Source organism: Megachile rotundata, chromosome 10 (assembly GCF_050947335.1).
Source record: "Megachile rotundata isolate GNS110a chromosome 10, iyMegRotu1, whole genome shotgun sequence".
Lineage (NCBI taxonomy): Eukaryota > Metazoa > Arthropoda > Insecta > Hymenoptera > Megachilidae > Megachile > Megachile rotundata.
In genome coordinates this window covers 12,258,272-12,286,181 of record NC_134992.1, presented here as the reverse complement: position 1 = coordinate 12,286,181, position 27,910 = coordinate 12,258,272, and the positions used below count along the sequence as shown (strand labels likewise).

The following is a 27,910-nucleotide window of genomic DNA, read 5'->3' as shown; positions in this document are numbered from 1 at the left end:
TTGAAAACTGTAACGGATAAATATCAATCGATACGTAGTCGCGCTATAGTATTTGAATTTTGTATTGCCTTTTAATTCAATTATACACGTGTATCGATGTTGTAAGGTAACATAGGCTTTAATTTACTTATGTAATACAGTACTGTACAGTTTTCTCACTTTCGGATACTGTACCGTAACGGTATTGGGAAATACCCGAGCAATATTGTTCATACTTCGTGTTTGAATATAGTTACGAACTTTTATAAGTACAGTTGTTATTGTAGCGATTGTACAACGCGTGTCAAGATAACCATCGTTGACTTAAGTAAAATGTAGCCAAAAATAAAATACTTGTATCGGCAGGTACATTGCTCGAAATTTATCCAATTACAGAAACCAGAGACTCGAAATTCTGGAAACAAGTTTAACCGTTAGTTGAATAATAGTTTATGCGATAAAGCGTGCACGTGTTTTATTGCGCGGCAGATTCGTGGCCAGATGCGTGCAACGGCGAAAAAATAGAAAAAATTATTGTGACTCCGAGAGGCTATCGCCGGGAGAGCAACAAATGCGGTTCTCACTTATTTCGGTACGGGGAATTCCCTGATGTATGCATGCACGGTGTTCGTCTCTTTGTTCTTGTTTCGATATGCACACATACGTGCGTGCACACGTGCAACGAACTCGACGAACTCTGCTTGTCCGGTGCAACGTACGTGTGAACGCACTTTGTCCAAGAATTGAAAAAAAAAGAAAGGAAAACACTACTGTACTCGTGGCTGAGAGATCATAAAAGCTGTTAGGAAAAAACAAGTCCGACAAACTCCGTCAAATTTCATAATTACCTTTGCAATTAAGAACATTTTTTGCCTTTTACCTCTATATTTGAATACTGTTTTAATTAGCGAGTTTGTTGCAACGGTCAAACAAATTTAGTTTTAAACGTTCGAAAACTTGATAAGATAATAGCAAATTATGTATGTTTTGAAATAAGAATTCGTTGAAGATTGGTCACGATCCAAGTGGCATTTAAAGTGAAATTTAAATTCATGGAAATTTTAAAATTACATAAATTTTTATTTTTTAATACTTAGCAGGCAGTTAACGTTTTTTACGGGAAACGTGTTTGTCTTTGTTACAAGTTCGTGCCTGCCTTTAATCGGCACGTTGTTAGCATTGTAGGAGGTACAGGTATAGGTATGCACACCGAGAGCCAAGGGATTATGATTTACGACCTTGTTTTGCACGCTTGAAAAACAATACCGTGATGGAGTAGAACGGAAGCAGCCCTTCGACGCGTGTAGGGCGAGAAAGTACAATATCGGTTCCTTGAGCGATATATACGATCTACCTTAAGAAAAATACTGACAGATTTATGACGTTGTTTTGGCAGAAAGTCGCACGGGTGAAAAATGTCAACGGAAACCATGATTCATTGGAAAGTACAACTTGTCTACCATAAAACCTGTATCTATCTTAAACCAAATTTTTATGGCGGGAAAACAATTTTTTTTAGTACTAACTATTTTTGAAGAACATAATTCCTCGTTGGAATTCGGTCTAATTATCTCGGGTCTAAACGCTTGCTCCGAGTGGATTGCTTTTTAATTGCTGTTCGAAGGTTGCACAAGGGCTAAACACATCCACGCTAATTGCCAGACATCGGTCAATTACTGATTTAGAGATCTAGAGTTATAGGAAGTTAGTATGATAAGTTGAAATATAGGATCTAGAAGGTGTCGACTATAGGAATTTAGGAGTATGGAAATTTAGGAGTGTAATCAAGGGATATTAAGATCTAGGGAGTGTAATATTTTTACACTTTAAAAATGTTTACCGTCATTCCAGTGTAATTCGTGGCCAAGGACGACCGCATTAAGTGAAACTAGCAGCGGCCATTTTCGGTTATATTGGGCTTAGGGAGAAAGTATCTGTTGATGGCCTAGATAAGTTCGGGTCCGCGTAGCATTAGTTCCGCATCGAATACCGCTTTTTCCTCACAAAACCGTTTTTCCTCTACAAGCAAATAGAAAAGCCGAATATCCTTGAAGAAAACGATGCGAATATCGCGGGATTTCCTTAGACAACGGTAAAAAGTTGTACTTTGACCTCCCTGGAGGTTTTCAAGTTTTCTTGGAAGTCGTCTCGAGTAAGCCGTTCGATCGGCAGCGAAGTCACGAAGGTCTAATCTTGCTCCCTCGTCCATTGTATCTTCTTTTATTGTCGGTGCATAATACCCGGTTCGTGTTTTATCCGTGGCGAGAGTAAAGGCACACGCGGATCCTTTGACACGCATACGAGACAACCGACCGTGATTCACCCTGTCGCATCCGATTACTTATTCTTCCTTTGTTCCACTGAATATTCAGAAATACCTACTGCTGCTGTTCACGGTTTTCCTTGGTGGAAAAAGCCGGTTGCATCAAGGCTTCCGCCTTTCCCTCCGATGATTTTCGGCGGCCATTGTTATGCCACGCGCCGTCGGTCCGCGGCGTTTTTGGTTTACCCATAAACATTCGATTGACCCCTCATTAAAATGACTCTTTGTTTCGCGACGAAACAAAGCTTGAGCGGATCCTTTTCAGGTCGTTCAATCTTCGATTTTCTACTCCTTTGTGTGCCTCGCAACGTGTCGAGTCGGCATCGTTAACTTTTCGAGTCCTCGATTTTTCTTGGTACGTGACCGACGTACTTAACGTACGTGTGATGTATTATATGCGTTATATTGCCACTTATTAAAGTACCACGAGCTGTGTTGAATTGTCATGTGTTAATATCGCTACAACTTAGATTACTATCGATCGAATTATCACGTGCTAAATTGCCATCTGATATATTGCTACGTATTGAGTTAGTACGTAGTATATCGCCACGTGTAGAACTACCACGCGCTATATTGCAACGAATTCATTTGCTATACGTTATATCACCACGTGTCTAATTCTCACACGTTATATCACCTTGTATTCAATTACCTCTTACTATATCGCCGCATATCGAATTACTATGCGTTACATCCCTATACGGTGAAATACAGCACGCTATATCGCCACACGTAATTACCGCTTGTTATATCGCCGTGCATATAATTAGCACACGCTATATCACCGAGAATGCAATTACCACTCGTTATATCGCCGTGTATATAATTAGCATACGCTATATCACCGAGAGTGCAGTTACCACTCGTTATATTGCCGTGCATATAATTAGCACATGCTATATCACCGAGAGTGCAATTACCACTCATTATATCGCCGTGCATATAATTAGCACACGCTATATCACCGAGAGTGCAATTACCACTCGTTATATCGCCGTGTATATAATTAGCACACGCTATATCACCGAGAGTGCAATTACCACACACTACATCGCCGCGCGTGTAATTACTACTCGTTATATCGCCGTGCGCGGAATTAGCACACGCTATATCGCCAAGAGTGCAATTACCACACGCTTTATCGCCACGCATAATTACCACACGCTATATCACCGAGAATGTAATGTCACACATTGAATTACTATACGCCATATTGCTACACGTCAAATTACTACCCGCTATATGGCCATACTACTATTAGAATATTACACGTTATAATTACTGCGCGCTGTCCCTCACGCTATATCGCCACATATAAATTCAAATTATACTTGAATAATTTAAAATAAGTAAAATGTAATATCGCAAAGGTGGCAACCGTTTACACCGAGTCTTTCCTCATTTTCTATGAACTCCGTATATACATTTTTCGTGCCGGACAGGTCATGAAATATTCGCGACTCTGCCACAAGTTTCTTCTTCGCCGTGTGTATTTTGCATTTTATCGGTCGATTTCTTTGTCTGAACCCTACCGTTAATGGCGACGGAGATAATTAGGTGACAACAGCTGGCTTGGCCGGCTATCTGTTCGTAACATTAACGCTGCGCAGTAGTACAATCTACAGTACTGCGCACAAGAGACAAACATCACGCGTAGTTATTTTTCGTATGTATATATGTATATGTATACGAGTGTGGGCGTGTTTAAGGTTCGCGTACACGTGCGGCGGGTGCGTGTATCGTTGCAGGGAACCGCGTGTTTTTAAATGACCATGGCTGTCACGCGGAGAACGTGTACGGGTTCTTTATAAAACAGCTGTTAGGGGCAGCAGAAGCCATGCCAGTCGAAATGCAGCTAGATCAATACCATCGTCTGCCGGAGAATTTATACGTGGGGTGTTATAGGGGAAACCGGTGGACGAGGGTGCGCGTTAAACCCTCCAACGACGTTGTCAACCATGCGAACAGCACTTATGTCTAAGAATTTTCTAACTTCGATAATATGCAGTTATGTTCAATTTCTGCATCGATTTTAACTGATATTGTCTTTAAAATATTTTACGCAATGCGGTAATGGGCGATTCTAATCTGTTGGGCAAAATCTAGGAAAAACCTGGCACGATCGTGAAAGAATCGAGAAAGAGCTGAGAGAGATTAATGCAAAACCAGAGGTGTTATTATCTGTTATCGATATCGTACCGATAAGTTTACTGACACTTAATGATCGAATGGTGGGATATTCACCGCTCCTTCGTTTCCCCTTAACCGAGGGAAGCCTATGTTGGGATATGCCTACCGAGAAATGACGCAAGTAAAAGAAAATGGTAATTATCATAATTGTTCGCTTCTATAAATGCATTCGACGTCAATGTACACACACACCGTATCGTTAGGAACCTGTTTTGCCAAGCGTGTTCGACAAGATTTATAATTTTGCGTCCCGTCAAATTATTTATACTTATAAAGTATAGTTCCTTGTCAGAAATATTAAGGAACACTTATCAAACTATCAAATAAGCGATTAAAAACAGTTGTTACATTACTGTGTTACGACGTGGATCATTGATCTGTAGAGATCAGTGAATGGACGTTGATATATAAGATAGCGTTTCATTGGCTAATTCTATAGTAACTTGGAAGTTTATTGGTCATACTAATACAAGTAACGAGCGCCTTAAATGGATAGCTAGCTTGGTTGGGGACAAGAATGAAAGTTGTTTATCTGAACATGCTTTACTAGCTTCAATACGAATCAACGTTATCGTCGCACGACATTACTTATTCTTCTACTTAGGCAACAATCGTTATCGGAACGATTTGCTGGGAATTGTGGAAACCGAAAATCATGTTTTCGCTTCGAACAGTTTATAGCGATGACGCCACGCGACTTATAAATTTAGATCTCGGCGTGTGTACCATCTTCGAGTGACGGAACGATTACATCTCGTCGTCTAGACGATTGTCAAATACGTTAGTTAACGATTACAGTTTTACGTTTATAAATCTCAATCTAGAACTGCAAGTTCATTACTAGCCTTACAGGTAGATACACGTTACTAAAATTGTTTCGTATCACAATTTCTTCGAATAAAATCAGAGGCCTGTCAAACATGATAAACATAAAACATTCTCCGTAATCGTTCGTCAAAACATCAGACTTGGCACGACTTTTTGTAGAAACGTACCGTTCCAGGTAACAGAAGTATAATTTCCAAATCTTGTCATTTCGAATAGTGCTTAATCATTCTAAGAAACTTGATTACGTAACGGCATTCGGTAGAGTTTATATTCACGGTAATGCCCGAATGTCTCCCAGAAAATCGCAGATTGCATTCGGCCAATCACGCGAACGTCGCTTATCAAACCACGTATGCATTCCATACGTGTACGTAATTACAGTTGCCATATTTAAACAGAGAAATTGACGAAACACTGGTTGTTTACAATGAAGGTAGGTGTAGAGCAGCAGGGATACTTACGTTGCTAGGTAGCATGGACGAATTCGCGATGCTGGAGAGAAAATCATGGCTGACGCGCGAGCTCTGTGACGTCCCGCTATCGCTGGACACGCTCGAGCTGTCGTAAAGTACATCCGACACGTCGAGCTTCATGTTTACGTCGTTCAGGTGCAACGGTTTCTACCTGCTTCGTTTCTTCCCGCGAAACGAGGAAATATTGACGACCGTTCCGATCTCGTGGCGTTTATAACCTCTCTTTTTTAAGGTGATGCTACCTTATCCGCTCGAAAAGGTACACGGAGATCCTCGTTACGAAGAACTAGAAAGCAGCACACACTGATCGCAGGTTCCTTTGCCCGAAACTGTGTGAAACTGCGACCGATGACTCATACCGTGGGGGAATACCTCGAGGTTCGCGCACGTTCGGTCCTCGGCTCAACGATCTGCCTCGATCACGGAGTCGAGGCTCCACGAACGCGTATGACGTCATCGGCTATTCCCAACCGACCAATCACGACGCCAGTTGCGCTACGCTCGCGACACTGTAACCAGGGACGACGATATGCGCGTTATCAATGGGTTCTTTTTATTAGGGCGCTGTCATTAAACTGTAATTACTTCAACTCATTGGCGTAACTACGTAGGGATCAGATTGAATACATCACTCTGAGATTTCTCCCTTCCATGTTGCATGAAGAACATTGAATTCGTACACTTCATATTTCCAAATTCTCAAATTTTGAAATACCTCAATTTCCATATTTTCTTCCTCCAGATTAAAAATTCTCAAATATCCACAGATCTAAAAATTTCTGAAACACCAAAATTTCATCGAAGTCCCAAATTCTTCTATTTTGAAATTGAGAAATATCTACACTATGAGGTCTGAAATTTTCAAGTTCGAATTTTTGCTTAGTTGTATTCGAAAACCCATTTTGTAATCGTTCGAATGACATACTTGCCTCGAATCCTAAATCCATCGTTCCTCCGTCGCTCAAAGCAGATTACGATTTGTTTTGCAATTATTTCACCGGTGACCGAGTCGCGGTGCTATTACAAAGTCATTTCATTGCTGGTTGCCTCTCATTGGCGGTACGCGTAACTGTTATTGCGTAATCGATAGTGCCATTGGAGCGGAACTTCCTGACTAGTGTAGAGCAACGAATGTTCAAATCTATATATGTAGTGTGTACATACACACAAATAAATACACCGTAACCAAAAGAGCCTTCACTCAACAATAAAAAGTGACAAAACCTCAAGGGCACGAAATTAAAAAATTTGGTAAAAATGAAAAAATTTTAATGTTGAAATGTATCGTAATTCCAATGAAATCTCAAAGTATTATCTAGTTTATTATATTGAAACTCTCAAGTCTTAGAATTGAATATTTCAGGTATTCCAGAAAATTGCAAAGTGCCAAAATCGTGTCTCGGGATGGGTACAGCGTTTGGCACGTGTGCGTATAGATACACAAGTAAGTGGCACCCGAAAGAGTCCGCAGTGGCGTCGCTTGACGACGAAAATTTCAAATGAACATAGCGTTCCGTTTCCAAGAATCGTCGATGAGTCATACCGTGGCAGGTCGTGTGGGCGGTGAACGGGGTAGCCGGAACATATCGAACAAGACGCGTGACTCACCAATCTGATATGTTGGATATTCGCGCCTTTAACCTGCTCCCTTTGGATGGCTAGACGTTCTTCAACCTGCCGTTTCCTCCTGCTTTGAAGCACATGCGCAGGTGCCCACCTGCGTAGCGAAATAACCAACTCAATGAAGCTCTAAGTTACTGGTTCCGTCCTGTCTCATTCTCCATTATTAGTTTTACGCATGATCAACCGTGAACTGCGACGAACGCCGATCAGATCGAGGAGGAAGATAAATCAGTCATTTCTTCAAATCGAGATATCTAATGTAAACGACAGTGAGTAATGAGTTATGTTCACGGCGAAGGGCGATGAGATGTTATAGTTATTCATTCAGTATCGGGTGCTCATTGACTTTTGAATAATTTAGAAATTTTAGGAGATTCGAAGATTTGGGGATTTGAAAATTTAGGAAATTTGAGAAGAGGATTTGAGGACTGGAACAAGTGGAGATTATGAAATTTTGGAATCTATAAATTTAGAAAATGTGAGAATTCAAATTATTAAGTTTGAAGATTCAATAACTTGAAAATTTGCTAATTAGGGAATCTATAAGTGTCCAAAGACAATTTTATGAAACTTGACAATTTTTAAATTTGTAGATTAAGGAATTCTTCGTCGAAGAAAATGCATCGAAGGAGCACACGGTTATGCCTCAAAGATATGTCTCATTACGGTCATGAAGGGACTGACATTCACCTGCTTAGCTTCGCACCATGATGAAATTCGAATAGACAGCCGGTCGTCGTCCTTGAGCTAACTTCTGCCTATAGCCAAGGCCTCGACTTAGCGGCCACATTTGAACGTTACCCGATTGGAAAAATTACGACGCCATGGAATGTCATTGCCGTTTGGTAAATCGGTGCCGCCGATCTGCCTCGCATGTGCTCGGGGAATACACGCGGTCTCGTTGTTTCACGAGGAAATCTAGGTTAAGTTGTTCGCAAAGTTTTTTGAGGTTAATAAATCTGTCGATCTTCCCGGTGTAACAAAGCGCATCAATATTTTTATATTTTTTAATTTCTACACCTGCTAAAATGTACCTCTGTACTCATATAAGTACAATTGTAAACGGAATTAGAAATAATATTTTCCTGATGCAACTTGTAGAAGTATTTTCCTTATCTTATCTGCGTATATGGACAAAAATGACAGTTATTTTAGTAGATACTAATAATAACGATTGCAAATCAGTAGATATACAATGCAGAAGTTCTCAATTCGCAATGTGTTGTTGTTTTATAACGTTGCAAATAATCGTGCAAGTGCTGATTTATTTTTCCTGTCAATCACCTTTGAGACTAGATAACAGCGGATATCTGCTATGCATAGCACGTGCAAGTGCAACGAGACGGTCAGTGATAGCTTATCAATCGTGTAATATCGTTCGAGGTCCCAAAGTACCACAATCCCAAAGTACCAAAATCATAAAATCCTAAAGTCCTAAACCCTAAAGTCTTAAAGTCTCAAAGTTCCAAAATTCCAGTGAAACCTAACGGTTCTCGGTATTCTCATATACCGACCGATGCCGTAATAACATGACGCTGGCAATCGATACGTATCCATATTAATTAGTTGTATAGATACGTAGAAATTGGTGCCGTCGCCGCTTGTAACGAAATACGGAAAGAAGTAATCAAAACCGATTTTCTACACGTGCACCGCCATCTCGGATAGCCTCGGCACCATGTCGTTGTTTATCTTCGCGTGCCTTTCCTGGCGGCGACACAAAGCGTGCGATAACGTCACGTGGCCTGCTGACATCGCAGCATTTTCTGAAACAAAGAAGGAAATGCCTAACGCGAAATTGTCGCGCAACGATTTGCGAACAATACCAACGAGGGAGAGAAAAACGGGATCGAGCATGGACTCTGCTCTCTCGTAGCAGCTGCAAGACGGACACAAGAACAGAGAGTTTTAAACGACGCAGCCGTGGAAGTTGCGCGAAATGAGTCAACACCCGCTCCCGTTGCCTCTTGCAAAACGCACGTGCGTTTCGGTTCGCTTGTGCGGTTTGCAAACCGTGCGAGATAAAACGTGCTGGCCGAGAGGATACAGGTCTCGCGACCATACTTACATGTATAACCATTATACACGTTGCTTAATAAATCGAGTACGGTTAACCGTGCAAACAGCCTGATTACGTCCGACCGAGTTTCGTACAGCTGTACGCCATTATCCTCGGATTCGTGCAGTTAATCCTTCGCGGTCTATTTATCCTGTACATTAGATCCAATTTATCGCGGGATTTAAATAATGCTAGGGTCAGTTGGAAAGTTTTAAGGAGATTAGGGAAAGTAGCGGTTCTGTTACCGGTTGCCAACCGATTTCAAATAATACGGTATAATGGCCAGCGCAGATGTAAAGAGTAATTAGGTTGTATCCCGGTTTCGTTAATCGCTACATTCGCTTGATGCGTGCTAATTATCTATTTAATTGTATCTTCGATTGGACACTGTGTTAATATATGCGTGAGATAACGTTTATTCCGAGATGCACGGGGAAGTCCCGTGTTGTTGGTTCGGTCGTTTACACCGATGTATTTTTAAGTTCGTTAAATTTAGGTTTTGGGGTAAATTTGTGTAACTGGAATTTTGTCTGGTTTTTTCATTGCTCATAGTCGGTGCAATAAACAGGAAGTTCGAATTAAAATTTCTATATACGAGGTGCAGTGTTTATCCACTTTTGTATTTGCCAAGGCTGATGGCTAGAAGGATGGCAATATAGCATCTGATGGAAAAACGGAACAAAGGCATTGTTTCTGCCTGAGAGAACGATTTCGTTGGAAACATCGACAAGAATGTAAATTGCCAAGGTCGTTACGGTTGCATTAATTGCAACAGAACATTCGAACATTGTTAAAGAATCGTTTATACTATTATTGTTAATATTAGAACTAAAATGGCTCAAGTATCTTAATTTTATAATCCAACACTTATTAAAACGCTGTACTCAAAATGTATAATCTTTATCGAAATAAAGAATGATTGTTTTTTATTTATTTACCCATAATTTTAAATTTAATTAAACGCCTAATAGTCAATGTCGACACCAGAATATTATAAATTACTTAAGTCGATATTAAATACGTCACTCAACCAGGTGACAAGTCCTCAAGCGAAACAATTTATAACTAACAATCAACGATTTTTTAAGTGACGAATAGGCGTGTTTATCGAGTATACTGCATTGTGCACAACACTTGGTGTGGGCGTAAACGGTCGGGCGCCAGCCAGGGAATTATAAATTTTAAGGTGGCGCAGCTGAAAATTTCGTTAATCTCTTTTTCGTATTCGTACACGAGCCCTGGGTAGAGAAACAGTATGCGATTCTTTTCTGCGCATGTTTCGGTAAGATGTCTAGTTCAGCAAACTATTGTATGTAAAATAGCAGACCCAACAATATTCTCATCTTTGAAAGCGCTTTGTTCGTGCAACAATATCACCGTGGGAACTGAATAAAAAAGAAAGGAATGGTTCATGGTTGAATGTTTGAACATATAAAAAATCAAATGACTTACTTTTACGAATATTTATCGACGGTAGTTTACATTACGGTGCAATAGTTGCTAAACAGATCCTTGCCATATAATTTCCTGTTGGAAACATGAACATTTGAGTGTTCTGATTGTATACCATATCTTGAGTAGATCTCAACACACATGAGTAACTTTGTTATTGTTTAAAATTTATTACTGATCATGTCGCGCGTCAACACATGTCACGTTTGTCATCGTAGAAAATCATGGTCCATGGTTGTAATCGCTAGGAGAAAAAAAAATGAACGACTTCAGGTCGTGTTATATGTTACGATTATCGTCGCAATTAGTCATATCACTATCGCGAATGAGTAAGATGCAGGAAATGTTTCGGTAGACCGAAGCCTTCGTGTGTGTACGTGTGTATGTGCGTAGTCCTGTAAGAGATACTACGCTTAAATGCCACGAGATAAGAAACCGTTTAACACGCGTTTAACATTGTGATTTCTATTTTCCTAAGCTGTGCCGCGCGATAAACCGGAAATTTAAAGGCGGTCGCCGATAATATTGCACTGACTTTGATCTTTGAGTACACATATGCGTTCAATAAAGCACTTATTCGTACCCCGAATACAATCTATCCTACATTCACAATAAGAAACATAAAATAACGATTATCGAATTAAGAGAAAGCTTAAATGTACCAATGTATACTTTGTTTATTTACTTTTAGCGGGAAATTTAAATTATTGTACTCTTATTTGGAAAATTAAAAATTTAAGAATTTGAAAACTGTTTTAAAGCGAGTAAAAGATTATATACGTGTACATAAAAGAATCCTTTAAATGGTACAAAGATGAAGAAACTATATGGCTGTTGAGAAATCAGATGTGTTTAATTCAAAGTCGTCTAAAAATATATCGATGACACGCGAATATGGTATTCTGCTAAAAAAAGAAGTTAAACCGTTTTCCACTTCAATGTCACGATAAAACGCGAATAAAAGTACCAGAGATAATTGATTACTTGCCTGGACTAGTTACTCTGCGATACCTAATCTCTATGTAAACCTTTTCTTCCTTCGCGTATTAACAACAGTAAATCAAGTGCTCAGCGGGAAACGTTCCTTCATAAGTTCTGGTCACTAAACTTGGAGCAGATTTGGTTATTTAAAGCAAACATTTGTATTTAGATTTCAAACAACCAATTTAACTGCGATTTATTTTCATTTTCCAAGTCATGGTGAATATTTCATTTTAAGACACGTCTGTGACATCATGTATGCCTAATTTTTGTATGTTTCCTAACTTTATATTACGTCCTCTGGAAATGTGACAGCGTTCATTAACTATTAAGACACATTTATTTTCATCAACCGGATTTCTAATTTACCTTTCGTCGGATAATTTTCTGATTCATCGATGCGATTCTATTATTAAATCGAAAATCAATATTGTTGCGCCACCTAGTGGTCTTGGGTGCAATGCACACTTTGTCCGTGACAAAGTATGTTATCGTAAGTGAATAAAACAGACTAAGAGCGGTATCTTTCAAAAAAATTCAGTTTCAATGTTTCGTGGTCGACAGCGATTATTTGTCAAAACTGATAACGAGAATATTGTATCAATAGTATGACAGTAAGAAAATGTTTCGATGAAATACAACTAGTCGCGTTTGTTTATTTCCACGTGGGCTAAAGTCGAGGAGAAAGGGAAAAATAAATTAAGTGTGCAACGATGATGTCATTGCCCCGACAGGTTATGAGCAGTACGCGCCGAGGATGTCAAGATGGCTGCCACGTACATCTGATCGGAGGTGTGTGCGCTCGCGAAATTTGACGCCAAACTGTGATAAAAGGGGCTGCCTTTTTCGAGTCCCTGACATGGTGACAGTGCAGAGTTAGTCGGCCTGTATCCATGAGCATCACTTTATACACCATCGATGATAGTTCTTGTCGTCGCGGCCGCCGGCGGCTCGCATTGAATCATGTTCAGTAAAAAACTTCATGTAGACGTCAAAAAGTCAACACTGAAGATTCAGGATGTTAAAAAGGATAGCGCAACTCGGTTTAAGCATCTCAAAATCGTACTAGGTGAGCCAGTGTTCCTCTGCCTCCTGATACTTATATTCTCATGATATAAGCCAACGTTAATTCGTAGTGAAAATTAAGGAACAGTTTCACAGTAGTTAATGAATACGAAGACAGTTAAAGGAGAGGGGCGGCAATTTTGTTAGCATTTGCCGCCTACACATAAGCAGCGAGACAGTTTTAATGCTGTCGTAGAAGTTCTGGAATTTTTCGTCAAAAATACGACCAGATTATTTTTCACTTTTCCTAGAAACTGTTCCACTTCTGGTACCAACAGCTGTAGTATTTTCATACCTTTTACTATACCTTTTTTTTACTGTATAAACTACTGAAATGAAGGTTGATTGAACAAATTGTAAGATAGAATTCAATGTTTATCCAAAATGTTTGAGTTGTAATGTCAGATTCAATAAATAAATTTATATCTCAATAGAAGGTTAATTTTTAACAATAGCTTAATCAGTACAAGAGAAATTTCTTACCAAAAAGTAACATGATTTACTCATATGCATTTGCACTGCCATTGTTGTAGTATCTAGTTAAAGTATCTAATCACTAAACCGCATGACCATGGTAAGTTGGTTACCATGGCCTCCAATTTCAGCTAATGTTACATTATTATTACATGCATATAATACTGTACACTCATGTATACAAATATTAGCAGTCATTAAAAACTCTTGCTGCTTGTGTAGTAATTAAATTTTTTCCCATAGAAAGTTATGAAATCAGACTGTCTAATTCTGTGACAAACATTTTTCTTTTATTTTTTATAGTAGCATGTTTTTGTGTACATATAATAAGGATCAAAATGTTATATAAGATAAAGAATACTAACAGTTTTGACCTATCTTTTTATTCATTATTTTTTGTTAATATATGAGATTATATAAATAAATCTATATGAACTTATATTTATGATTACATATTTGCATATGAAAATAATATTTATAGTAGTTTCATGAGCGTACAAAAGCATGCAAGAAGCATAGGTGCTTGAAATCAATGATGATGTAACAGAGGTTCTATGACCTTCCCTATGATCCAAACATCTTATGAAAAGAATGTATTAATAATTTTGGTAGTATAAAACATTGCTGTATTTTCAACATTTATATCAATTAATCCAAATTAGGAAATATTGTAAAAGGAACATATAAGTTGATTGAAATACATGATGTTTGTGTATGCCTATGTTTTATAGAAAATGTGGATACCGATGAAGCAAAAGGGTTTTTTGAAGGCAACTTCAGTCACGTGTATTTTATTCTATATGATTGTTTCGTATCAGCTGAAGCAAACCTAAGGCAACGAGGTAAAGATGTTAATATAGTTATTTTATGGTCTATAATATAAATTATACTTGCATTGCATACAAATATGAATATGACTGCAATTCCTATCAATGTAACTGCAGTTTTATTTATAGCAATATATTTGAGATGATTATATTAAAATTAAAATTACATATAGTTTGCTTGTTTTCTTTCTATTTTGCTGCCAGAACTTTCATTCCACATTGGTGAGTAATAGACAGGTGACAAAGTAAATATCCCATGCATGTTGAAGTTTGAGTTGCATTAATCTGCTCAGTACATCTGGTTACTTAAGTATAATAGTTTCATGATTGATCTATGTGTATAAGTTCTATGAACTAGTGCTTCTTTACTTTATTTTTGTTTATTAGTATTAAAGTATAAAGATTACATAGCTAAATATTATACATTTATTAAGAAAATATTTTTTTTATAGTGCATAAAGCACATAGGGAGGAATTAGAACAGGTATTGCAGCTTTTGGAGAAAGTTTTAACTCTTCTTCCTGAGCTTCTTAATAGAAGATGGCAGTGTCATAGCCTGGCAAGGATTTTGGAGAAACTTTTACATCCTGGTAATAGCTGGAAACTTAGAAGAGAAGCCATAAGGTATGTTAGATTGAATATAGTACATGTATCTTTGATTTTACTCATATGTCTATATTAATTAAAAATTTCAGATATTTTATTTTGTGGTATCAAGCACTTGGTGAAAATGCACCCGAACACATCCATCAAATGTTTGCAAGCTTGGTACCAGGCTTTCCACCTCAACAACCATCTCCTTATAAATCAGAGCGCAAGACAGATGGGAAAAAAGATAAACTTGCAAAAGTAATAGGTTGTGATGATAAAGATAAGAGAGAATTTTATGATACACAATTGTCACAAAGTACTTTTCATGATAATGGGTCCAATCAATGTCCTGTCACTCCAGTGGACAATGGACCCATTTTACCTCCACAAAGTGGGGAAAAGCCTCTTGATAATGAGACTGTTCGATTTTTAGAAGCATTACTTGAATTTATGGTTACTCAGGTATACATTCATGTTGAAATGTTTTACCTTGATCTAATTTTATTTTTTTATTAAAATCAATGTTGTAAAAATATCTGATTTCTCTTTGTAGGTTGTAAAAATAGAATGGCGGGATAAATCTTCACGACAGCACAAGACTTTTCAATTTTTATTAGAGCGTTTTAAAGCTACGTACCTTCGTTATATTTGTCCTGAGTTTGATGATAATTTTTCATTATACAAACCGAATTTAGAATTGCCTACGATGCGTAAACCAACGAATCAAAGTCAAGATAATTATGTTTTATGTAAAGTTGCTTTGATTAAATGGATCGCTAATTTTACCCATGTCGCTCGAAAAGATACTCGTGTCGCACATCTTTCGCATAGGTATTATATTGAATTCGGAAGTTTCATTCCTTTCTATGATTTTCACACAACTCTTAATTTGGTTTAGCACAACTCCGAACGAAGAAAATACGGAATCAGAACTTCGTCGTGTTTCGGTTACACAAAATCCAACTGATTCCACTTCGCTATCTCCTGAATCAAATGTATCACAACAAGAGAATCAAAATCAGGAAGATAGTAGTGTTTCAGCAGTTACCCTTGTTAGAGAGGTTTTATATGGTAACAGAGATAATGTAAATTTTGTACACGAATTGTACAGGCAAGCGTTTCTGCTGGATTTCAATCATGCTGGTGCTATAAGGAAAGCTATAGCCGTTTATAAAGATTGGATTCAAATGAATGTAAGTTACCCATTAAAATTATTATATATAATCGTTGGCATAATTGTTATCCGAGGTAGGCCAAGTATCTTTGCTTTACTAATAATGTCTGGATAATCAAGTGACTTATGAAAATTTGGGAATTTAATATTATAGGAACTTCCACCATTTATGTTAGAGCCATTGGACAGCCACAAAGAAAGAGACTTAGAAGATAATACCAAAAAAGATATAAGTGATATGGATAAAAGTCCGTCAGAAAATTATCGTCAAACGAGATTAAGGAACGACTCCTACCTTGGTGCTATACACAGAGAAAATTTATTTATAAGAGCAGGATTACAGAATGTTTTACAAATATTCATCACACAAGCTTCTAATGTTTTTTTTCTCGAAAATTATGGACCTAACGCGTCCCTCACATTATTGGAAGAACAAACAGATAGTTGCAAAAGAGTCTTGAATGTTTACCGATACGTCGTAATGAATTCTAGATTAGAACCTGCTACTTGGGAACAGTTGCTTAGGTAACCAAGTAAAATTTATATTTTCTCATAAACGATAGAACGATCCAGTAAATCTATACTTTTACTTTGTATTTATTTACTAGGGTATTATTACAAATAACATCACTCGTTCTGAATGAGAAATCTTCTCGGCGCAAAGTTCAGGAAAGCATCGGTGGCAAACTCGCACCTGCCATATTTCAGACCTTAATCGTTACGTGGATTAAAGCCAATTTAAACGTTGTTATTTCTACCCAATTATGGGATCAGTTTTTGGAAGTTCTGACATCATTGACACAATGGGAAGAATTGATTCGAGAATGGGCGGTAAGTTGAAATAAACTTTATATTCATGCGAGCATGATAACAGCGGAACTATTTTTTACTTTTTATCGTAGAAAACATTGGATACTTTAACAAGGGTACTTGCCAGGCACGTGTACAATTTGGATTTGAATGATCTGCCATTAGATAGATTGAGCGAACAAAAAACTAAAAAGCGTCGAGGTGTCGGAAGCCGTGCTGCTTCCACCGGAAGCGTTCAACCCCCACGCAAAGGAAGCGTTGACCAAGATAACAATACTGTTTCTAAAGAAAGTGTTACTGGTAAAGGACATAACAAAAGTTCTTTAAAAGTTATTATGTTCAGTCGCATGAAATACTTCTTTTCAACAGATCATCCAATGCGAGACTTAAGAAAAGTTCGACCTCTTCCACGTAGTGCAAGTGATAATACGATATACAATGGGAAAGCACGCGTAAAGGTTCATAGACATCGTGCACATACTGTACACAGTGGTATTCCTGGTAAGCAATTCACTTATCATCATTCCTCTTCTGTTTTCATTATAATTCATTAATTCTATTACTTGGTAGTGCCATCTATGTTGCTGACAGTGCGTGCAGTTTATTTATAACTTTGTCTTCTATTTTTTTGCTTTGACGCTGACTCTGGTTTAAAAATAATTAGTTTGGCATCAACCAGACACTTGTCTCGTCTCATACTTTTCTTTTTATCTTTTTACTCTCCCCTTCGTGTGTGACTTCATTCTCCTTGATCGTGCTTTCTCCTAATTTTACTCGTCGAGTCATCAGTTAATTCAGTTTAATATAAACATTTCTCTCAGTGGTTGTGGCTTATTTGTGTACTAAGCGTAAACAATTTCCACGCGCGCAGTACTCCCCCTATCGATAGAGCAAGACATGGCACGGCTGCTGTCAAGTGGTACCACAGCATCGTCAGGAGTTGGCCGGAAAATGTTACCCAACAGACGCGCTAAGTCGTTGGACAGCGTTGTTATGGTTGATAGCGAACCACCATCTCCGCGTTGTCCTTCTCCAACGCCTAGCAGCGGCGTTGACAGCAACAAAGACAGTCCGATACAGATAGAAAATATTGACGGCAGTAGTATTGGTAAGTATATCATTTGCCACTAGTTCATATCTTCATCAAGATACGAGAGCATCATTTTTAATTGCGTAACGACATATAAACATTTTTACAAAATCAGAGTACTTCTGTGTGTTTTATCTACTGCACAACATTCATAACGTAAAACTAACAGTGAAGTGCATTATTATCTAAATAATAATTGATTGTTTCGCTTTGCTTAAGTTCTTTTTTTGTATATTAACGATTTTATTTATACGATCTTTGTTTTTTATTTATATCATGTCATTTGGTATAGTCACATAGTAAAATTATATGTAGTTGCGTATTTTATTTACGTTCGTAATGCGATTATTGGTGTAACTAGGATTATCTGGAACAGACCAGATTCTGTTACTTTACCCTATTTACTATAAGGCTCACACTGACCTCATCTAGTTACATCAATGAATGCAGTTACTAATAAATTTTTTAAGTTTAATTTTTAATTTTTCTATTCATTTATAATTTCTGGTGTTGTATTAATATATCAATAGAACTTGAAAGGTTTGGTTATGAATTATTATTTTACAGATACTAATGATGCATCAGAAAGAAGATCTGTTATGGCAGGTGGTGGTGTTCGTGGATGGTTACCTGATGTAGCGGTTGTATTGTGGAGACGTATGTTGTCTGCATTAGGAGACGTGAATAATATTCAAGATCCAGTTCTTCATGGTCAAGTTATGGATTATCTGGTTCAACTGACGCAAACCCTTATAAAAGTGCGATGTCGATTTTATTTCATACACCTTAATTAAAACAAACTATTTATCGTTGTATTTCGCGTTGTGTAGATTCGTTTGAATCAAGGCGTATCTGGAGACAATCAGGCAACCCCGCCAGCTCCGGAACTTATACCTCCGTTAACAGTAATTGCTCCATGGTGTTTCAAGGTTTTACTACATTGCTCACTATATTCGAATTACTATAATATTTTGACATTATTTAGGGTTATTCTGTTTTTAGGCGATACAACTTCCTAGTCAGTACGAAGTAGGGAAATTGGCAGCGTACCGTTTGATCTGTCTTTTGACAGTACAGCCGCAGGATATCAATTTACCAAAACAACACTTGACACTTTTTTATCGTGCGGTTCATAACGGTATCGTTAGTAACGACAGTAAAGTATTACATGTACTTGTCAAGTACACTGGTCCTAGATTGTTCAGTTTAAATCTTCCTGGGTCTAGCCTTTTAATCTTGGATTATATCCATGCTGCTAATGTCATATTAAGCAGTCAGGATATTGGGGTATAATATAAATTTCATAGTAACTTTATAGCACGGTATTATAGAGATATAGAAGTAAAAGTAATATCATTACAGGCACCACGGACAGAGGCTGTCTCGATAATCGGATCATTACTGTCCTTACCTGCCACAACAATTAAATTACCTGTGTTGCAACCTACTTCGACGGATATTGTGACCATGAAATGTCCAGATGCGAAGGTGATAAAATGTAGTATTTATTTAATACAGACCTAGTGGAAATATTTTGATACAAATTGTTTCATTGTAGGAGCACATAATCACGATTCTTTTGAGAAGTTGTAGGCGAGAACCTACCGGTATTGCAAGATGCGTGGCACTTTCAAGTATTGCTATGTTTGTGTACAGAGAGCTGTGTTACAAAAATCAACATCCGAGGATACCAGAATCTGTCACGGTTCTTCTTTTAGCACTCAGAGTAAGTTTTTCAAGTCTGTTCTTGGAAAACGGTTATGGAAAAAAAAGATTCTTTGATATTTCTGCATGTTAACTTAGATCTGAATTATATTTGTTTAATATTTTGTACTTAAAATATGGTTTTTAAATACTAAGTATTTCATTGTGTATCCTTAAAGATTGCAGTTGCAATCTTTTAAACAGACAAGTTTATCTAACAATGTTTAAGTTGTAAGTAGTAGTAGATTCCATTGAGTTTGATTGACAGCGGATGCAAGGGACAGAGCGTCGCAGAGCTGGTTTCTGTTATCCACTAATGGATCAGGTAGTTTTTCTTGGATCAGCTAACCTATGTCGAACCTTATTACGTGTTGTTACAGTACATATCTGTCGACTGATGTCTACGTGTCTCCCTAAGGATACCAACATTGCATGGTTTAATATTGCACGTTCGTGTGTAAAATGTCGGACGATATTTTTGATCCAATTATACTTTGTATTTGTTAGTGATTAACATGCTTCCTAAACTAATCGGAACGATAACATTATGCAAATATAATGCTTGAATTAAATTTATTCTCTGTTCCGCAGGCCAACCATGCCATTGTTGCTCAAGTGGCATGCGATTCTTTATTGTTGCTGTGCGATAAGGCGGACATCCTCTTAGAGTTGTATCCAAATGTGCCATGTAAAATTATTCAGGTAGGTTGTTCAGAAAGCTATTGTTTGACAATTAAACTTAAACTAAACTTGTATTTATTTATATTCAGATTTTGTCAGAAACACTTGGATATATGAGTACTCGAGAAAAACGCGGTCCTTTGATAATATCGATGTTGTTCTGCTTGGGCGAGTGGGCTATGCATCTTGGTCCATTTGTTTTGTTGCGTGTATTTCAAGGAAAACCATTATTAATGACTTTATTCACGGTCAGTAGCGTGTGACTATACTTATAAAACTAATGCAACATAAATCATAATGTGTGCCTTAAATACACATAGGTTTTGGATAATATAGTGAAAGATAAAATCAGTAAAGATGTTACGCAGTCGAACAAAAGTCATGAAGATGAAGATGATGATTTCGATCCTGACATAACTTTGGATAACTTGGCTGACGAAACTTCCATGAAATCACCTCGACGAGGAAACATTCAGTCTGTTCAGTTGGCAGCAAAAATGGTGACATATAAATTTTTTAGTTCTTCTTCCTCTTCTTTAAAAATGTTACTTATCATTTGAGTTTCATCTTCATAGGTAATGATGCATTTGATAAATCATTTGGGACATTTTCCCATGGGTATTGGAGCTGCACGATTATCTTCATTAGTTGTTGAATTAGATGATGTACCCGGTATTGATGGGGATGAGCTTTCTTCTGCCATTTTTCATGCGCCAAATATACAATTATTGATGTTATCAAACTCCGTGATAATGTCACTCGTTGAATTGGCGGCATTGGATGCGCCCGGAGGAGGTGTAACCGCAGGATTAACAACAGCTCCGTCTTTGGTCAGGGTTTTGTTGCGAGATTTAGCAGGAAAAGCATCTTGGGACAGTTCTATTTTGTACAGTCAACCGTTCGTCGAAGACGATATTCCAATAGCATTTACAAAACACGGTAAGACAGATACATTATTGAAATTGAAATTTCCTTTTATGTTACAATTCACATCAAATCTGTTCATTTCTTCAGTCGAGTGGAAAGCAAAAATGCAAATAGAAGATCTAAACAGTGTTACAACATCTCAAACTTGTACACCTCGACATACTATAAGACATCGTGAACCTCATATATTACCCACGTTTGCGAATGCTGCGAGCGATATGGATAATTTGGATGATGTACGTTTACCCATTTCGAAAAAATTAATGTTCAATGAATGAATAATATAATAATAATTTTAAACTTCTTCAGCTCTTACAATATATAGGACACACAAGTCCGGAAGTATTAACTAATCCAGAAGTAGCTCTTAACGCGCCTGCTAATCCACCACAGGGTCATTATCTTGAAAGTGAAACTATTGCAACCATTCTCAATCAGAGGAATGCGGAACAAGAGCATATCAATAATTGGAGTCAACATATTAGGTAGATTGTCTACAGCATCTGATGGTGTATTTGTAGTTATACAATTGTTATTTATACAATTGTTATTTCAGCATGTGCGCGTCGGCAATAAGTCCACCATCGTGTCGCCCGCCTCCAGCGCCCTTTCATCACTGCCGTCTTTTATTTTCGCACTTAGGTTTGTCAGGTTGGGAACAACGTACAAAATTGCATTTGTTATCGAAAAATGAAAAACTTCTGCGGGAATTGAGGAACCTCGATAGCCAGCGATCCAGAGAAACACACAAAATAGCGGTGATTTACGTTAGTCAGGGACAAGAAGATAAGAACTCTATATTGAGTAATGTCACTGCTAGTAAAGAGTACGAAAGTTTCGTCGCTAGATTGGCCTGGGAGGTCGAGCTTGAATCGCACACAGGTTTTCTTGGAGGTCTTATACCTGGAAAAGCATCAGGGGTAACAGCGCCCTATTTTGCTACGTCTTTCACGGAGATACTTTTTCACGTCGCGACGAGAATGCCTTCTGACAGTCCTGAAAGTTTGCTGCAGAAAGTAAGTTTTGTTTGTGTAGATCAATGAGGGGCAGCACTCACCGAATAGTTCACGGATACGGGCGTGCATGGTGTTTGCAGTGCTGCCGTGTTAAAGATTCGCTAAAACTTCACATTTTGTAATCGTCGACTATTGATGTAGATTTAGAAATTACTTTATGATCAAATGATTTCAGACACGGCATTTGGGTAACGATGAGATTCATATAGTTTGGTCCGAACATTGGAGAGATTATCGCAGAGACATTATACCAACTGAATTTTGCGATGTTTTAATAGTAATTTATCCGTTGCATAATAAACTGTACAGAATCCAAATTTCTCGTAAGCCAGAAATTCCATTCTTTGGACCCTTGTTTGACGAATGCATCGTGGAAGATAAAGTTCTGCCTGGATTAGTTAGAACAACAGCATTAGCAGCAAGTAGAGCAAAACGGTCTACTCTTACGTTGTATCAACATTAGTAAGCATGTTACCATGATTTTTTGTTACCAACTTTATTTAACTCGTTGATTGCCGCGTCGAAGTTGAAATCTTTATTAGTTAATAATCTTATTTGTAACAAACTTTACCGATTATTAATTAGGAAAGTGAAAGAATTTTTAACATAATGGATTTTTCTGAAAATTGAATCAACATTCGTGTGTGTGTGACGCGGTAGTCAACGCGTTAATGCGCATTAAACATTAATATTTATATGACACATTTCAGTTACGAGGAGAGAGCAAGATCTATTGATACCGTTATGCGAAATCATAAAGAAGCTACTACATTTGAAGAGTTTACAGCTAACGTATATTCTCCGGTACAACCTCCAAGTCCATTCAGTGGGACTTCTTCCGTATCTGGTTAGTTTGCATACGATAGTAAGAAGGACAAATAAATGTTATTTTATACCTTCGCAAACATTTCGATTTAAAACAGTTTAATGGTTTAATACAAATCGTGTTTATTTGCAATTTAATTCAGTGCACAATTTTGATCTTCATAGCTATTAAAAAATAGTCTTTCTTTTAGAATATTTCACATAGAAGCTGTGAACAGCTTATAGCCGAAAATTGAACCTTTTTCAATAGTTTATGCATGAATTTAGATGTCAGTCATTATTATTATCAATGTCACACTGTCAGGCTCTACAACAAGCGTGCAATCCACAGCATCGTCAAACCTCGCAGCAGCCCTTATAGATTCACATCAAGGTCGATCGGGTCTGCGAAGTTCTTCAGCAGCGAGCAGTGATAACCGCGCGAATAGAGGTGACTAATTCAGTCCACTAACCCCCACCCACCTTGTAACACCACCCAACAAGGTAGTATTATAATTTATTTATTTTTTCTTTGCTGTTTTCTAATGTTTTTGTCTGTACAAAATGTACTCCATTTATTTCATTTATTTTTTCTTCTTTTCATAGATTACCTGATAGTTATAATATGTTCGTAATTATGCGAATTTATATATTAATTTTTTATTTTACCCAATAAACTCCAACCTATTAAACTACATATAAAAAATAAGTATAATATTACACTCATTATTAAACAGTACAACAGTCAATTTAAAATGAGAGATAGGACAGATGCTTAAATAAGAAATAGATAGCAACAAATATTTGCTTAAATAGAATAGTAAAGTAGTAAGACAGGCTCTGCACAAATAGACACTATTTATTTACGTAAAATAGTAAGATTTTATGCAGTAACTTATGTTAAGATATGTACATATATTGCGGAACAAGACTGAAGATAAATATATTACTCTTCATTTAATGTCCGTATCTCTTAATTATATTTTTGTTTTAACAGTCTTACACAATCTATTCAGAGGTAAAATTTACTCTTTACATCCATATTAGACATAGATGGATAATATCTCTTTAATATTCATCATATTACATGTGCCATTTACGTTAATGTTGCTTAATAGAACAAAATAATGTACAGTACTGTACAAGCGTAGTATCTTAGAAGGCTGTTACAAATTATAAGTTCTTTTTCTCAAACATTCTCATCGCATCTTGAAACAAAGTGCATTAATTAGAAAAGGAAAATATTAGTTCAGTCTTTTAAGATTATATTTGCATGGCACTGTACATTCCAACTAGCTTTCTGTTAATCACATAGTTGCAAATGAATGTGCCTATTTGTAAATACAGGCATTCATCCTCCCATCAGTTTCAACATTAAATGTATATATATCTTACATCAATTTTTTCACATAAAAGGATTATGCAAACAGTTTGACACTTCCATTTTTTTAGCTTGCTTCATTTTATGAAATTAGCATTTTACTTTATAAAGGAAACTGCGAGAATCAAGATTTTTATTAATTTCTTTTGTTATCTACAAAACATAAATAACATAGACCAATTTTTATTTATATATTTTTTCAATCAGATTGCACGTTGATTTATGCTATTGTACATTTGCACTTCTAATAAACCCATTGTTCTTTTTTTGTACTAAACGTAACTATTTCCTGTATATAATTTCAAGCGTATAATATTAATTGAAACGATTGTCATTTTGCTTTGTTTTCAGTTTCTGATGGAAGTAGAGTATGGTTTAGTAACGACACTCCAGACAGTACAGCGCTCCATGGAATTTCTCCCAGGCCTGTGAAAAAGATGTCATTTAAAACTGGACCGAAACAACGGGCAAACACTCAATCTACACCCCCCGATAGTCCGAGATATAAATAAATAAGGAATTTTCTATCAAATACCATAAACGAAAATGAACACTTTTGCACAAGAGGTTGTTTGGTCATATCCTACAAGTTGTAATTTAAGAGAGTTCTTTAAAACGCTACGATGTATCGTAGTAGCAACACAGTTCACTGCTCCATACATCAACAGAGATAGTAGACACGTTAAGGACAAAAAAGTAGGTTCAGATTACCTACTACTTTTGACATTGTGTCAGCAGCGGGTATGAAATATCTGAATTAGTCTTAGCGTTTTCTGTTTTCCGTCCTTAGGTTTAATTTTTATATTAAATGTACAGATCGTTGTTTATTTGTTGCAACGTGAATATTAATTTATTGGAACGTAAATATACGAGAAGATTTAACTGATCATAGATATACAATAGTACTAGGTTTGTTATATACGCTGATTAGCGTCACGTGACAGCTATTTCCATTGTACAGTACTTTCTTAAGATCAGTTTACCCTTGTACTTGAATAGGTAAGCTTAAACGATTGTATCAATTAAAGCTTCAATCTTAATTTATATTAAAAATAATGAGCTCCTCGATGTTACATGCCTTCGTGAACGATAAAATAACAAAGATAACTCGTTTCTTGTAATGTAGTTGGGCGACATAGGAAGAAACATGATTACCATGTTTACCGCATAGTGCGGGACTACGGAAAGGTTGATGAGAATCAAATGTTATTTTTTAACGTCAAAGTTTTACGAATCAACGTCATGTTTCTTAATAATGTAATAACCCGTACTTTACCTCTCGTGCCGGTTTAATTTCGGTGAATATTTTTGGTAAACGTGATGCAATCACGGTATTTAAATATGTTTGTACATTACATTCCATACAAAAATCTTTTCTATATATTATTCATTATCGGTCATTTCAGTACTTTAGATGTATCTTCGAAGAAATATAAAAGCATTCCATTTACGTTTTTGTATTCAAATTCGACAATCGGATCTTCTACCGAAGTTTACAAGTATATTCATTTCTGTACATTGTTGCAGAAGAATCAGTTAGGGAACAGTTTTGTTATTATACCAAAATTATAAGTATTTGGTGCTTTACGATACGTAAAATAGAAGTATTTTAAATACTGTGTCAAAAAGTGTTTAAACACTAATGAAGATGAGAAAAGGAAAGAAGTAGTAATGAGTTTTGAAAGTAAACTAAGAATAAAACTTTGGCTTGAAAAAATAATTCATCTTGAACACGGTGATAATAATCAAAGTATTAATATTATTCGTCGCTGTCGATATGAACGGAGTTTAGAGAAAAATGATATATTGATAACGGTATTCAAGTTGAAATTGTAATAAATAAACATTTCGAGTTTTTTGACCATTTTGATGATTATCAGAAAAAAGTCGCATTCGAATGTGTAGGTATCTAGCAACGAAGTTGTAGGTAAATAATATTATCAATACGCAGACCATGGCCAAAGCAGCATTATTTTTTCACTAATTTATAACGAAGTAGATTGAGAGTCGTGTATATGTATTGTACATAAATTGTTAAGCCAGCGAATGACGTTGAAGTCATTGATGAAAATTATTCTTTGCAAAATATTGTATCTCTATGTTATTGAACAAAAGTATTGGTCTATATATATATATGCATATATACGTATAGAAATGGAAATGAACTTATTGCAATCTTGTGTAAAGATGCTTTTACAAAACATATTTAAACATTGTACTTAATTAATTATCTTCATCGATATTATTATAACAATTGCTCGCTATTATTTATGTTATAAATATACAAATTGCTGTTAATATTATTAGCACAATATCGAACTATTTTTCTTACTGAATACTTCGCTTGTAACTGTTTGGAACGAAATTTAGCGAATGTAAGCTGCAAGAAAATGCAAAAGAAGCATTGAAGTGTTACCGCAAAAGAAAAATATTAAGGTGCCTCTTCTGCTCGTAACATTGCTTCAATTTACATTCTTTGTTTTCTCAAGTTTTCCCTTTATTTTTCATTCTTTCTTAACAATGATTAAATTATCTGTGAGTGTAATAGCTATTACAAATACGAATATTAATTGTTCACACAAGATAATCTGTACTATATAATTTTTCCTACTTATTCGTACGAAAGTGTTAATTTGTGTTTTAACGGTCTGAAACAGAGAAAATGTATGTACAAAGAGTTTGCGATTCGCCATGCTTTATCGATACAGAACAGAGTTAATATATATCTACATAAACATATAATTATTTTATACGATTAAAAGGGAAAGCCTCCTCGTTCTAATTTGTTTACCAAATAGAATCCTGCATAGATATACTTAATTTTCTACTTACGTGAATTGACGGTCGTTACAAATTTTTAGACGGGAACATTTTTAGCAGCAGCTGCGAATCGTAAAGTAACAAATAGGTTTCTTGAAATTTTCAATAAAATTTCTGCTGATAAACTGTGTGTTATATGAAATTCAAACTTCGTAAAAAAACTTTGCAGAATTTATAGTTGGTATAGAAAACGATAGCATTCGAATAGAAAACTTATAAATATATTTACAATTCGTAAGAACAAGTTAGGTGATTCTTTTGTAGAGGCGGTACAGTGGAGTCTCGCTATTTGGCCTTAGCAAGACTAGAAACGAACAAAATTGTGTGAAGGGCCATATAAATGGAGCTGCATGATGTAGCGTGTGGCGATATAACGAGTGTTCAACGAACAATATTCATTCGCATTCATCGATCACAAAACTTGAAAGAGCCATATAGCGAGACTGCGCTCGTATTTGGAATTGACTCGAATCGTGATTCTTCTATAATCGAAATTCGTAATTTCTCTGATGTCGTGTTGATTGTACACATTTCTGCGATGGAATGTACATTTTATTGCACAATAAAATTATAATGAATCAATTTTAACTGCATGTATTTACAAATTATTGTGTTTGAAAATTTGAAATTGCGAC

General features: G+C 36.5%; 1 protein-coding gene and 3 long non-coding RNA genes across 14 annotated transcripts; 2 read left to right on the top strand and 2 right to left on the bottom strand.

Moving 5' to 3' along the window:
* Positions 1–51: 51 nt before the first annotated feature.
* Positions 52–7,307, bottom strand: LOC143265237 (uncharacterized). Its single transcript, XR_013039551.1, has 2 exons — positions 5,785–7,307; positions 52–394 (listed from the first exon to the last, which is right to left on the bottom strand). It is a non-coding gene; the product is annotated as an uncharacterized LOC143265237 (long non-coding RNA).
* LOC143265239 (uncharacterized) lies at positions 1,039–1,932 on the bottom strand. The gene is made up of 2 exons (XR_013039558.1): positions 1,820–1,932; positions 1,039–1,668 (listed from the first exon to the last, which is right to left on the bottom strand). It is a non-coding gene; the product is annotated as an uncharacterized LOC143265239 (long non-coding RNA).
* LOC105663104 (uncharacterized) lies at positions 3,495–10,407 on the top strand. Of its 2 annotated transcripts, none has more exons than XR_013039542.1 (5): positions 3,495–4,629; positions 7,160–7,240; positions 7,306–7,688; positions 7,781–7,897; positions 8,013–10,407. It is a non-coding gene; the product is annotated as an uncharacterized LOC105663104 (long non-coding RNA). The 2 variants fall into 2 exon arrangements; XR_013039543.1 differs by having other exon boundaries at positions 3,677–4,629; positions 7,321–7,688.
* A 2,077-nt stretch (positions 10,408–12,484) lies between these two features.
* Positions 12,485–27,863, top strand: LOC100880013 (putative Rho GTPase-activating protein CG5521). 10 transcript variants are annotated; one of them, XM_076536221.1, is made up of 29 exons: positions 12,486–12,980; positions 14,182–14,292; positions 14,482–14,499; positions 14,730–14,901; positions 14,973–15,330; positions 15,422–15,699; positions 15,767–16,061; positions 16,197–16,567; positions 16,651–16,873; positions 16,945–17,152; positions 17,222–17,353; positions 17,724–17,960; positions 18,510–18,700; positions 18,773–18,871; positions 18,945–19,229; positions 19,305–19,430; positions 19,501–19,668; positions 20,238–20,348; positions 20,417–20,575; positions 20,648–20,827; positions 20,903–21,266; positions 21,342–21,490; positions 21,564–21,739; positions 21,811–22,270; positions 22,446–22,732; positions 22,981–23,117; positions 23,427–23,525; positions 24,072–24,092; positions 24,807–27,863. In XM_076536221.1, the coding sequence occupies exons 1-29, from the start codon at positions 12,875–12,877 to the stop codon at positions 24,965–24,967; spliced, it is 5,682 nt and encodes a 1,893-aa protein (XP_076392336.1). In that variant the 5' UTR covers positions 12,486–12,874; the 3' UTR covers positions 24,968–27,863. The 10 variants fall into 10 exon arrangements, with proteins under 10 accessions (XP_076392338.1, XP_076392336.1, XP_076392334.1 ...); XM_076536219.1 differs by having other exon boundaries at positions 23,400–23,525; XM_076536223.1 differs by lacking the exon at positions 17,724–17,960 and having other exon boundaries at positions 12,485–12,980; positions 23,400–23,525.
* The last annotated feature ends 47 nt before the right edge of the window (positions 27,864–27,910 follow it).

Excerpts from the sequence above, each read along its gene's own strand:
- LOC100880013 (XM_076536219.1), top strand. The coding sequence starts at position 12,875 with ATGTTCAGTAAAAAACTTCATGTAGACGTCAAAAAGTCAACACTGAAG. Across the intron at positions 15,700-15,766 it reads GTCGCACATCTTTCGCATAG|CACAACTCCGAACGAAGAAA; the intron begins GTATTATATTGA and ends AATTTGGTTTAG. Across the intron at positions 20,576-20,647 it reads TATTAATGACTTTATTCACG|GTTTTGGATAATATAGTGAA; the intron begins GTCAGTAGCGTG and ends AAATACACATAG.